This window comes from Ischnura elegans, chromosome 9, assembly GCF_921293095.1.
Source record: "Ischnura elegans chromosome 9, ioIscEleg1.1, whole genome shotgun sequence".
Classification (NCBI taxonomy): Eukaryota; Metazoa; Arthropoda; class Insecta; order Odonata; family Coenagrionidae; genus Ischnura; species Ischnura elegans.
In genome coordinates, this window is record NC_060254.1 from 34,936,870 (window position 1) to 34,951,113 (window position 14,244).

Genomic DNA, 14,244 nt, shown 5'->3' on the forward strand with positions numbered 1-14,244 from the left:
AGCTGTCTGAATGCATAGTGCAGTATGCACCATTAAAATTTGGGTGGGGGGATAAATATGAAGTAGCCTGGTATTTCATCGTGGAAAGTACGCTTAGTCTTTAGTACGGTGTGTGTTATACCTTCACCTATCCTTAAAGGTGCTCCCTTCTCGTAGAGGTCAATAGATATTTCGAATTTAATGGATTGATTACTGATCTTTTACCTAAATAATTTATCCCGATTGACTCCGAAATTCTATTTTATGATATCGTTAATGAATGTCCCCGCTGAAGTTATTGATAATATGACGAAATTTAGCAGTTGAAAATTATGCGCAAGGATTATTAGTGATATGTAGATGTTCTTCGAAGTTATGTGTTGTAGTCATAGCAACTATTGCATATTGAGATGACGCTTTACTCCCGCTAGGATGGTCCTTTTTCATGACGTGCTACTCGCTGAATGCATACGCAATGGTCTTGAAAATTTCAGGGCATACAGAGTAAGCTATTGTCAACATTTAGCTATATCTTAAAAAAGTTCTTTATTTCTCTTCCTACAAGACGCACTGTAATTTTTGAAGAAATTTATCACAGAAATAGTAGAACCCCTAAGATTTTTTTCATGCTCAAAACAGAGTTATCACCGATAATAGTAATAAAAGCAGCCATATTCTTAGCGAAATGGATTGCGTTGGTAGAGGTTGAAGTTATACCCTCTTTACATAACACGGTGGCTAATTTTAGGGCTTATTTGTGAGTAAAAAGTTTGTCATATGGGCTGGGAAGTACGGTACCTTCTGCTTTTTCTCACGTGTGAATTATTATATTTGAGAAACAGACGATTGAAAAAGGTCTACGCCATGCTGTTAACAATTTCAAGACGATGGCATTAATTTTATACTTACAATAGTTATTTGTTACGAGTTATACCTAACGAAAAAAAAGGCAAAATACTACAGTTCGAGAGGAGTGATACGTTCTTTCCAGCCAAAGTTTATTTTTGAATCTATATTAACATTACAGAAGCAATGGATGTAAGTAATTAATACTAACTCAATTGGTACGTTAATTATTCGTCTCAGATACCATATAATACATCTTAGAAATTATGATTGATTACAAAATTATCTTCGCTCTGACACGCTTTGCATGAAAAATTCGTCACGCTACTGACGGTGGAATTGCCCATAAGTCCCTGATTTTCTTTTGTCATCGCCCTTATTTCCCTTGGACGATGAACTCCTTCATTTCCTCGCCTTATGTCCTAATTTTTCGTCTGAGTCATTGCTCAACGTTGGTTTTTCTTGAATGAAACCACGTTCAATAGTTCTGCTCTACTTTCCTACATGGCCTGCGGCTAAAGCGGCTTGCAATATTGCTTCAATCAGCACATCCTCCGCCCTTCGTTCCTCTATTAACTGCCATTACTTCCCCGTCCTTTTATCCCAGTACACGTGCGAAGAAGGTGAGTTGAAAATTGTGGCAACCAGTTGTATGGGGAATGATGTGATTTAAGATTAATCTACATGTATAATGCCATCTACAGTTACAATGTAGATGAATCCACTGTCAACTGCTCAAATGGCTATGCAAGATAGGAGTTGACTTTCTACAAATATAGTCAACTTTTTTGCGGAGAGATGTCGTGGAACCACATACCTAATGATCAACGAAGATATCGTATTGCCAAGAAATTTTATTAGCAGCGTACTACACGTGTTGCAATTGTTACTCCATCATCAAGTCATTTTATTTACTGCCTAGGCACTACACGTGTTTAAATTGTTACACAAGTACCTGATGATGATTATGTAACAATTGGAACACGTCTAGTACGCTGTTAATATTATTTGTGGACAATACGATATCTTCGTTGATCATTATCAAAAAAATAAAGAAGCGTTTAAGGATTCTCTAGCCATGCAACATCCTTTGGACCTCGTATTGTGAAATTTTAAATTCAGAAAAATGTGTGTTCAGCATCAACTTATCCGTTACTGAAAATTGATCCGTGGAACCTCTGGTTCGTTGCGTGACACTACCCACTACACCACCAGAACTATTGAGTTATTAGGCAGTTTCAATTCCCAATATATCGGCCGTGTTCACAGACGTCCATACTAGTGTAAATTACATTCTAGGAGAGACGAATGCGAAGCGTGAGTACTACGGAGAATATGGGGAAGAATTCGTGGTTGGACCTTTTGCGCGTTTTCACAATGATTACTTTATCGGTATTGGGGGCATATAGTTTTTAAATTCCCGGTTGTATGACGTCAGTGCGAGGACAAAATATTGGAGGATGGACGTCTTCTAGTACTTCCTGAACTGACCGCTTTCAGACGTCAATGATCTTTGCGTTTATTTTTTCCGCCACTGTACATACTACCCCGCAAGCCTCCTTGTAGACGAGTAACATGAGATGTTAGGACACTAGCCATGATATAAAGTAGACTGAATAATATGAAAAGTGATATAGTAGGCTTCCCCAAACCAGGGGTTTGTAGGGTGTATTAAATATTGTCCATAGAGTGTGACCTATTCGTATTCTTAAATTACGGCGATTAATATTCAATATTTCGGAAATGTGATTTTATTGAATATTATTCAGTGATCATTGATGAACTTGTCTGTACAAGGTAGCCGAAACAAATACCCTGAAGAAAATTCAAAAGGAAGTCAAAATGAATTATTTTTTCGCCTTCTCATGATTGTTTTCAGACCTGCGAGTCATTATGAAGTGAAATGTTAAAAATATCGTGCGAAATTCAATTTATTTACCGGGGTATGGGCAGAGGCGATGATAAAATCAAGGACAAATTGGTGGATTAAATTATTATTCTCTAGAAAGTCAAATGAATAGAGAAAAATGCTGCGTTATTTCACTGCAAAGAGCCGAGTTATTCCGGTCAAGGATGATTTGAAAAAATTTGTGGAAATTTACAAAGGTTTTTGTTGCGTCATGCAAAAAAATGTGGTATTTTTTCAATTTTATTTTTTTTATTGTTCATTTGCTGAGGTAGGTAAATATTAATGGTTTGATTTTGTCTCTACATCGTATATTACCGAATATTTTTGTAATTAGCGAATTGTTGGATTGTAGCGTGTGACATTCGCGGTTTTATCGTTTATTTTGTGTGGGTTGATTGTACATGTATGTAATTCAATGAATTCGAATGGTACCCTATGGAAATTGATTTTAGATAGCTACTGAGCTCTACTCATACGACTGCGATGAGAATTATGAAACCAATACTAAATAATAAATAACTTGTGTGAATTCAATTGTATTTTATTTGTTTTTGTGTTGTTTTGAATTTATAATTTAAAATTGACGTTATAAATAACCGAAGGAAAAGTAAGATATGGAAATTTGATTATAATATTATTTTATCATTATTTTTCACTAAGTATTATTGTTTCGTTATTATAATCTGAATTATATGGAGAGAAAATATGGACTATTTATGCTTGGAATAAGTTCTGATTTTCAGAACATATTTATTAATTTAAAAATTCTTAGATACGAATAGAAATGGTCACGTGGCACTTTCAGGTTTAATGAGTGAGAGTCCTCTAGATTGTAACCTTGAAACTAGCACCATGTCACCATGTCTAGTTGTCGCATATGCTTCCACTATGGGAAAGGCGGCCAGCGCCATTGTAAGCCTGAAAGCCCCCTTAAATCTTATGGTTAAAGGGGCAGATTTCATTTTTCAGTTTTACTGGACGCATGAAGGTCTTCGGGCATTCAGGAAGATTTGAGATGTTTTCCGGAGGCTTTGTGAAATAAAACTCCAAAAAATTGAAAGCCTTAAATTTATCTGAACGTCTGAAATAAAGTGAAAACCGTAAAACTCATTTATGCAATAAGAAATATTTGTTGCTGAGTAATTCTACATTTCTCTTAATTTTTGATTGGAAAATTAAACTGCCTATGTCTCGATACCAATGCTTCAACACAGTCCGTCAATTATGGGCTGCGTCTTTTACCTACCTACGTCTAAAGATACCATGTGAGTGTTAATTTAAACTAAATAATAGGTAATAAAAAGCATTGGGTAATATAAACATAAACTTAGGTATTAATATCACCCGTCAAGTTGCTTTCAATATGCACAATTTTATGCATGTATTTTTATTGTAAATAATTTTTATATCTCTCTTTTCGTGGCTTATTTTTGGGTTTGCACTTGAAGACATACAGCCTGTGCGTGTTGTGTTGCCAAGGTTTTGTTTATCAATGAGAAGCGGATTTTTATAAATAAATTTTATGGGTACTCTTTTAGGAAACTGCATTATTAAACGTATAAAGATCGTTGGATATTCAAGAAGAGTTGAGATGTTAGTATGAAGTAGTATGTGTAGTGAATACTGTATATATTGGCCTTTTTGTAGTGGCTAGATATTAAAAGTAATAATTATTTTTGAAAGACGGTTATACGCTTGACAGAAGTTACACTCCCTTGTCCCTTGTCCGTTCTCCATGAAGGCGACTCGAAAATGTGGGAGTAATTCTGTGTTTCCCCCGCGTCGCTAACCTTTTTGCCGCCGGCCACAATATCCCCTTCGTCCCTCCCTTCGTGGCAATCTTGAAGAGTCGTTATCCGACCTCCCTTCCCAATGTGCCGTGCCCCTTGGACTAATTTCGTCCCAGTTTTCCCGTTTAACCTGCGCGGCTCAAAATTATCCTCCCTCGATTGCGTTCTCTGCCAACTGTCCCCCCATTGACCATACCATTGTTTCCCCGTGCATGTCCATATCTTCGACATTCCTTCGTCGGGAGCCGAGCACCAGTTAGCCCAGAGAGCCTGGCCCCTACCTTCGCACTGCGTTGCTCAATTGCTACTCGCACGCGTTGATTGGGCCTCTACAACGCGCTCCCGGTATGCAAAATATTCTCTCGGGCTCCTGCGGCCTTTATAGGCTTATTATGGTCACTTCTTTCTCCTACATGACCGTAGTCTCGTATACGGAAGGACAGGAATTTGAGGTCCTCTCAACAATGCCAACTCTTTAATGTTTTAAGCTGTAACTTCATGTGTTCTAAATATGATGAAGTTAATAGAGTTGACTGTAGGTGTCTTTACATTTTTAATATAGGATGAAAAACATTATTTATATGTGTTGTAAATTTATATGTGGCGTAGTGCAAAGTGTTTTCATTATATATTTACTATGTTATTCCATGTTGTGTGTTATATTAATAGCTTGGTATTTATTTACAATGTATGGCATTTATTTCGATTGCCTCCTCCAAATACTATGCCATACTTTACCATGAATGCAGGATATTTTCCGGCCTCGGTGGCGGTGGGGTGAAGTCCTCACCTGCCAAGCTGTAGGTCGAGGGTTCGAATCCCGCCTGGGTAGGTGATTCCTATTCAGGGCATGGATGTTTGTGTCGTGCTGTGTTTATTGCTCCGTTGTAAAGGTCTTCATGCGCTGTTAACGGGGAAGTTGAAAATAAATAAATATTTAAATGTTATACTTCTGTCCTGCTAAAACAACGACATAGTATTGACGTTGAGCGGCCCTTAATGGTAATGAATATTGATTGCGACCTCAGTTAATCTAATAATGTATAGAATTTCTTATAAATGCAAAGGTATATGAATTTTATGCTTTTGTAGCAATAAAACAACGGGACCGTATTGGCGTCGAGCCACTTTAGTGGCAATAAAGAGTTTCTAGATGAGCCGCCTTTAATGATAATAAATAGTTTCTGATCTAATCATCTGAGTAGGCTCTCCTGGTTGTGCAAGAAATTTTATTTTTGCGCCTCCATCGAGTTCTCACTTGTATTTCTTGCTCACTTACCCTTAATGTCGTTTCGATGCGAGTCCCCTATGTCGTGACTAGCCTCTCCTACTCCTATCGCACTTCCACGCTGCAAGTTGATTGCCCTCTCCCACCCTGCTTCCGTTATCGTTATTTGTATTGCCAACCTTTCTTTGCCACTTTTCTCATTTCAACCGCGCCGCGTCCTCGCTGCCGCTTGCAAAAACGTATCTGCACTCTATCGGAGGCCGTTGAACCTCTTCGTGGGTGGGGACTTGACTTTAGGTGCACGCAATATTCTGTATTCTGAAATTTCTGAATAATGGATTTTTTCGCGATCATAATGGCACCGTTCTCATTTTAGCGTTGAGAAAAAAGAGGCTTATCTAAGAAATTATTTATATTTTTCGTTTTTCAACTTGCTATTCAGAATACCTAAAGTCCAAAGTCGCATCGCAAATAATGCGTAAAAATTGGGTTTAGCTGCTATTTGGCTGTAATGAAATTTATAAGTGTGTGTACTAAAGCCAGTTGAAGTAGGAATTAATATATCCGAAACAGGCTTTTCGGTTGGCTAGGCAACCATTATTTGGGAGGAGGTTGTGGATTATCCTCTCCAAGGACGTGGTAAGAATGAGGCTTTAGGATATTCGCTTTTAAGTCATGCAGATGCGGTGCGGTGGATATATGCACCCATTTTTATTATCTAGTGTTTTTATGCTTTTAAGTTTAACTTTAATACCCTATGACTTTCTTTGCCTTCCTTTACTAGTATGTGTTATCCTTTGTCATTAACTTATCAAACTAATAATGCAAGATTAATTTTAATTGTGTTAAATATATGAAATATGCAATTAAAAATTAATCTAATTTTGCAAACCTTAATCCCCTCCTTGATGAGATAAGAAACCTATTTTTCCACCATTAATCTAAATTTGCCATGAACGCGAAACGTTTAAAAGAAGAAGAAACGAAAAGAAGGAACGGAAGAAGAAGAGAGATCTCCTGCTGTTACTGAGATACACTACCAATTGGCTTGTTATTTGTGTCGGGCGGTACCAATCTGGTATTGCATTGTGGCTTGCTCTTCCTGCTTCAGAACTTGATTCCTTATGTCATACTGTGTACGTGGACATATCCGTGCTTTCTTCATTTAGTATTTTAATCACCGTAAAATCAAGTAATCAAGTAAGTAAAATCAAGTTAGTATTTTTTCATCTTAATAAAAGTATCTCACATGGTACTAGTGGTACATCTAGACAATTCCGCCATTTTGTCTTCGTCACTTCCTTCCAAACCAACCATAAGAGTTACAGAATCATATGTTCCTTTAGACACGTGGAGAAAAATTGCTTTAAAACTGCGAAATATTTTATTCCACACACAGATCGTTATCGAACGCTGTAACCTGGCGACTGGTATTTTGGCATCTAGTACGTGTGCGACCTTGTTGAAGCTGCGTGCGATAGAAGTCTCATAATTCCACGTCCTTCGGTTTTGCCGAGGTGGTAAAATATAGGCAACTGTCCCCTACAAGTGAATAAGTGCTAAGCATATACATATAGATTCAGTGACAGAAATAATGTGCACCACATTAGCAATTATAGGCAATTATTTTTTAAAAATTTCCCTAATCCACATTGGCTTTTAAGGTCCTCGATTTACTTTTTCTTGGTGTCGGGCGTTACCCATCCGGTATTACATTTTCCCTTGCTCTTCCTACATCTTATCTCGTGATTCTTTATGTTATGCAGTGAACGTGGATATCTCCGTGCTCCCTTCGTTTAGCATTTAAATCGCCGTAAAAATCACCCCGTCATGTTCTCCCAGTTGTCGTGATCTCACTGTCGACCGCGAAGGCCGTTGAGGAAGGTGAGGCATTCCATAGCAATGAGCGTTTGCTGTGGGAACTGCTCGACTTCCTTGGCGATTATTTCCTCCGTTGCGAATTCCGCGCGTGTGTTGCTTGCGGCTAATCCGCTGGGAATTTGCCTCTCCGTTAGGTTTAACGAGAAGTGAGTGCTCGGATCGTCGTGGTCGGAAACATTTTGAAATTTGTGGCGTGAATAGAGGCAGACCTTTCACCTCTGAATGAGAAAGTCGTTCTTGAATGTGAGTCATGTGTGTAACCAGGACCGGATTTACCCAAAGTTACGCTATAGGCACCTCTCCATTGAGCCCACCCTCCCCGATTTTTATTATAAGGCATATAGCAACTCACCTGAGGTAAGGTTCGGAAAAAAGGAATTAACAGATATATGGCTGACAGCGTAAGTTTATGCTTGAATTTTTACGCAGGGAAAACATAGACAATTCAATAAAAAAACTAGCTTGGAGTAAAAATACATGGAATAGTTTAACTTTTATGCAACTAAAACATTTTATTTAAACAATATTTAAAGAGCGGCGAAGAGGGTATTTGCAGGTAGAGGGAACCCACATAATAAGCCTGCTGACGGCGGTGCCCTTCGAGGCGCCTCCAGTACAGATCATTGCCAGTTGCCTAACAGAAGGCGCAACTGTTTTGGACTGCGACGCCCCTAGGCACGTGCCTATTTTGCCTTACGGCAAATTCGGCCCTGTGTGGAACGCGATATTAAAGCCCAAAATCTCACAAGAGTTGAGTTCAGCATTCTTTCGGGCTGCATCCGCGTCCGTTGTCGAAGAACCACAACAGTTTCGCCAGCTCTCCTGCCAGCGTCCTCAGGTGAAGGATGAAGTGAAGCTTTTAGTCCTCTCTTATATAGTCAATTTTTGGCGCCAATTCGGTAGATTTCTTTTGGCGCCAAAAATTGACTATATAAGAGAGGACTAAAATCTTCACTTCATCCTTCACCATAGGACGATGGCAGGAGAGCTGGCGAAACTGTTGTGGTTCTTCGACAACGGACGCGGATGCAGCCCGAAAGAATGCTGAACTCAAGTAATCACCGCGGAAACCTGCGTACGAACATCTCACAAGAGTTATTGCGAGACCACGAATTTCGCGGACAAAAGCGGATCGCGGCGGAAATATTTCACGCACATGTGCATTGCTGCTAAATAATAAAACTTTTTGAGTTGCTCTTCCATTTGGGATATAATTTATAACTGTGATTATAATGTAATAAATATTATAAAGAGTTAAAACCCCGATATTCATTTATAAACACCCTATATTTTATACTGATGCACTACTGAGTATCTAACTAATCTCGTTTGTTTTCTATACCTAATTTCTGTGCCTTGATGTATGTGTCTTTATGACCGGAATCACTTTTGTATATGTTTAGTTTGTTTTCTGTTTTTGAGTTCATTTGCTGTTTGTTTTGCCTGTGAGCATGTTTGCTTTTATTCTGATTTTATTTTGCTGATTTGATGTTATGGTGATGAGAGATAAATAAGAGATTGTTAGGCAGAGAGCCATCTTGAAGTGGATGTACATTAATATTGACATTAAAAATACAGTGTCAAGTGATATTCATATGGAATTTAATCGCTGTGATACGTTAACCTAACTCTGTATAGAAAAGAGAAATCACTTGTACCCCTTGGCTTCCAACCCACTCAATTTAAATTGATCTCTAATACTTTCCTAATTTATTTTTTTCCCGCATCCCCCATAGGGGATGATGCAGGAGAGAATATTTCACAGAATTTGAAAGCTGTCTCGGAGGGTAGATTTTGTCCTAGAGATCTTTTTTCGGCAGATAGTGCGGCTCTTTAAATCTATTTGTGAAGTCTATCCACGCTAAATCACCAGAATGAAAATGCCCTTTTTCAACCGCGCTTTTTTCTCCTTAATTCAAAATATCATCGCAGTACGTTCATCATCTCCATATTCAGGGACAGAAAAGGCTACGGTTGAAAATTATGAAAAAGGTAGTGTGATTCCCATCATTGGCGCTATCCCTGTGATACGAATGAGGCCCGTGGCCTAGTCAGCTAAATAGCTTAAATTTTTTCTTTCATTGCAGTTCATACGAAAATGTATCTCTAATGCTATGTACTTATTACACATTACAAACAGTTTCACGCCAGGATTGTCATCTTTTTGATGTAAGGGTTGGCTGACAAATAATTTATTCACCTCCAAACTATGACCGTAGAAAATGCTTTGGTGAACGTGAAAACAGTTGTGCAATACGGGCTTAAGCCTCTTGTGCTACCGAAGATTCTCAGGCGGCCACGAATGTCATCGGTGATAATGCTGTGAAACTACCTCGGCTCGCTGTGAAATTTTTTTTACGAAGTGCATTATTTTCCCTCGAATTGTAGCAATAATTTTCAGTGGTCGCCCAAAATTTTTCATATGTTCGGTAGGATTTAGGCCAGTAGATTTCGAAATAATTATTTTTTTTTGGAAATGATGCAACCCTAATATTGCGGCCGTGTTATTACCTTGGGTAATAATTTTCGAGATTTATTGTGATTTTGTCCAGTTGATGTAAAGGAAATTAGTAGTATCAACTAAATTGCTAGATAATGAACTTATTGCACTGAGACGGTAAGAAATTTGATTATAATTGAGTACGATCAACTCCATCGGAGGGAAAGGCGCCATGTTTCTTGAATCTCAACGAGAATTTAATGACGGAGACGAGTAATCGGTCCTCGATGTTGCGTGCGTCTCGCATTACGTTTCCCTATATACGCCATTTTTTATTGCGTCGTTAGTCTTCTGCGTTACATTTTTCTGATCATGTTGATGCAAATAAAAAGTATACTGTGAAGTATTTAATAGGCTGCTGGGTAATGAAAGAGAAATTTTGATGTACCGATTGCTAGGAGACCTCTTAGTGAATTGCCGAGCTCTTGGTTGCACGATTACTGGACTCATTTGTCGTTTTTCTGATGAAATTTGAAATGTGAAACTGTTAATCGGACGGAAACTAATAGAATATTTTGTTTTTAGTTTACTGGTGAGTGACCGATTAATGCTAAAGTGAATTATAGCTATTTTATGAAAACAAATCGTCGATTATTCATAATCCGAATTTCTGGTTTAAGTTTTAAATGAACTAACTCATTGATTAACGTTGATTTTATTTATTTCAATATTCTTATGCACTTAATAAGTGATGCATTTATTGCACGTGTTTTGTTGGAGCAAAATGGTTTACAGTGATCACATTTTTATGTTTCGTTAATTCATGGGGATATTGGTATCTAGAATAGGTGTGTAGGATATATGATATTAAAGGTTTCTGTTACATACAAAGGTGTTCTGTTTAAGCTTGCCATCATAAAATATGATGGAATCAAAGTTTTCCTGAAATATTTTCATCATATGTCCATCAAAGACGAGACATCGGGACCGCATGATTTATTTTGACGAATAATTGCTTAATCCAAAGAAGGCAATCTTATAGAATGTTTTCCATGAGGTATTTAAGTTGCCGAAAGAGTGGTTAGGATTTTTGCATAGGTTGTGCTACTTCTGAGAAAATAAGTTTCTGTCATTGATATTGACGTATTTGAAGTACTACGGAAAGGCGCAGTTCATACTACACGTGTAGAACATCCACGAACTACGTTATTCTTCGTTGTGGTTATGAATAGACCTCTCGAAGGATTATTAATGCATGGGATTACCGCTCCAGAGATCTGCTGGCTGGATTTCAGTGAAGTCTTCGCTCGCATTCTTCCTCCTAATCTCGCGTCTGGAAATTTCTGAGGAAGGCATTTTGGGTCTGGAAGGAACTTTCTGATATTATGCGCGTCACTTCTTTCTTTCCTGCTTTTCCATCTTCATCATCTTGCTCTTACTCTTTTGCCTTCCGTAACCACTTAGTTCTAGGAAAGCAAGGAGTCGTTTGAGTTTTCCTTAGTCCTGGTAACTTTAATGAGGCAAGTAGACTGCCGAAACCATTGATGTAAGATGTCGATTTTTCCACGTACAATAAGGGACCTTAATAGTTTATCTATTGGATAGTTTGACTCGAATTGGGTAAAATATGCTCTGAATCTAAAGTTATTAACCTACTATATTTGTTAATACAGTGGAACCTGGATAATTCGAACTTCTTTAATTCGAAATCTTCTTTAATTTGAATTTTTCCCGTGGTCCCTAGCATTTTGTATTAAAACAATGCTAAAACATCGTGGATAATTCGAAGTTTATTTTGGATAATTCGAATTTTTAAGTAGCAAATCATTAAATTACGATTCAAAATATCCATAAATAAAAAAGTAAAAAAACATATTCCAAGCCACATTTGACGAAATGTTTGCGTTAGAACAAACGCGGGACCGCGCGCGCCTGCGTTTAGTCTGATGACTCATACCTCCCCTCCCGCCACCGCCTGTTGAAGGCCACACTAAAAATAACTCAACCCTGCTTGCAACTGAGACGGCGCAGCGCGTTCCAAGGTCATTGTACCTGACACCCGACACTCCCCCTACATTGTGTGTCGCATGTGTCGCATGCGACACACAATGTAGGGGGAGTGTCGGGTGTCAGGTACAATGACCTTGGAACGCGGGTGTCTCCCGCCACCGCCTGTTGAAGGCCACACTAAAAATAACTCAACCCTGCTTGCAACTGAGACGGCGCAGCGCGTTCCAAGGTCATTGTACCTGACACCGGACACTCCCCCTACATTGTGTGTCGCATGTGTCGCATTGTGCGTGGTTTATATCGTTTCGTGTGAAGGCCGTTACCTAACGTAGGTTTGCTGATGTCTTAGGGTCGGTTTCTCCAAATCTTAACTTTTAGTGAGTGTACTGTGTAGTGATCATGGCATCAACGTCATCGAAAAAACCAGGGTCTTATAAAACTTTGACATTAGCTGAAAAAGTCAGTGTGATTAAAGAAGTGGAAAAAGGAGTAAAGAAAAAATCTGAAATCGCGAAAGACTTTGGAATTCCACCCAACACCCTATCGACTTACTTAAAAAATAAATATAAAATTCTCAGCAGTGCAGAGGAATTTGATAAAGACAGGAAACGATCGCGAGAGCCAGGAAATCCAGATGTCGACAACTGTGTGCTGAAATGGTTCAAGCAGACAAGAGACAAGAAAGTTCCTGTAAGTGGTCCTCTGATTAGGATCAAGGCTGAGCAGTTTGCTAAAGAATTAGGAAAGCAAAATTTTAAAGCTAGCACTGGGTGGCTGGATGGTTTTAAAGAGCGCAATAAAATTTTGTTTAAGGCAGTCTGTGGTGAAAGTGGGGCCGTGAACCTACAGGAAGCTAACCAGTGGAAGAGAGATCTGGAAGAGATGATCCAGGACAGAGACCCGAGAAATATTTTTAACGTTGACGAAACCGGTCTTTTTTTTAAATGCACTCCTGACAAAACACTTGCATTTAAAGACGAAAATTGCCACGGAGGGAAATTAAGCAAAGAAAGAATCACGCTATTGGTTGGCGCTAATATGGATGGTTCGGAAAAGCTGCCTTTGCTAATGATAGGAAAATCGGCCAATCCTCGTTGCTTTAAAAATGTCAAGTCTAAACCAGTAGAATATGTCAGCAGTTCTAAGGCTTGGATGACAAGTGACCTTTTTGCGAAGTGGCTAATGAAGTTGGACAAAAGGTTTGTTAAAGAAAATCGACAGGTTCTCCTTTTCATCGACAATTGCACGGCACACAACACCATACCTGTAATGGAAAATGTGAAAGTGGTTTTTTTCGCAGCCAACATGACCTCTGTTGTCCAGCCCATGGATCAAGGGATCATAAAAAATTTAAAACACTTTTACAGGGGTTTGTTGGTCGAGAATATCCTGTCCGGGGAAGGAAACGCTCTCAAAATAAAGCTGGATATTTTAGAAGCATCGCGAATGTGTAAACAAGCGTGGGACAAAGTGAAACCGGAAACAATAAAAAACTGTTTTAAAAAGGCAGGTTTTGTTAAAACCGACGAAGAAAGCGCCGAAAGAACGGAATTGGATGAAATTCTACCAATCGACGGCTGGGAGGATGTGGCACCCAATCCAATCATCTTGTACGAGGACTTTCTGAATGTGGACGAGAATGTCGCTGTGTGCGGAGAACTAACTGACGCCGACATCGTAGCTGAAGTCCTAGACACCGAGACACAAAATAATGAAGGATCGGGGGACGAGATAGAGGGGTCACGAGCCGATGAAGAAGAAACGCCAGTGCCGAGTGCAGCCGACGCTATGGACTACCTGAGAGAAATTCGGTGATTTGTGGAGAGCAGAAATAATGTTGGTGATGTGCAATTTAAATCATTAGATGTTTTAGCATCATTTATAACGGCCGAGAGATTAAATTCAAAGAAACAGGCCAAAATCTCTTCTTTTTTTGTAAAACAATAGGTTAGGGCCTATAAATTTATGTTTATTGTTTATTCAGTTAATATAGTGTCCAGACTTTTAGTTCTCTTTGACCGATGTTTTATATTTCAGTTCTGTATAGATTTTTGCTTTTATTTCGCTATGGACTATTGGTAATCGTGCGTAGTTTGCAAACTGCAGTCATGCAGTGCAGTTCAGCTATTGCTGAGGACATTTTAAGGTTAGTTAAGATTGT

The 14,244-nt window shown here is 38.7% G+C and overlaps 1 protein-coding gene across 1 annotated transcript; it reads left to right on the forward strand.

Annotated features, from left to right (window-relative positions):
• The first annotated feature begins 12,482 nt into the window (after window positions 1-12,482).
• On the forward strand, window positions 12,483-13,898 carry LOC124164918 (tigger transposable element-derived protein 4-like). The gene has a single exon (XM_046542148.1). The coding sequence runs from the start codon at window positions 12,483-12,485 to the stop codon at window positions 13,896-13,898; it is 1,416 nt and encodes a 471-aa protein (XP_046398104.1).
• The last annotated feature ends 346 nt before the right edge of the window (window positions 13,899-14,244 follow it).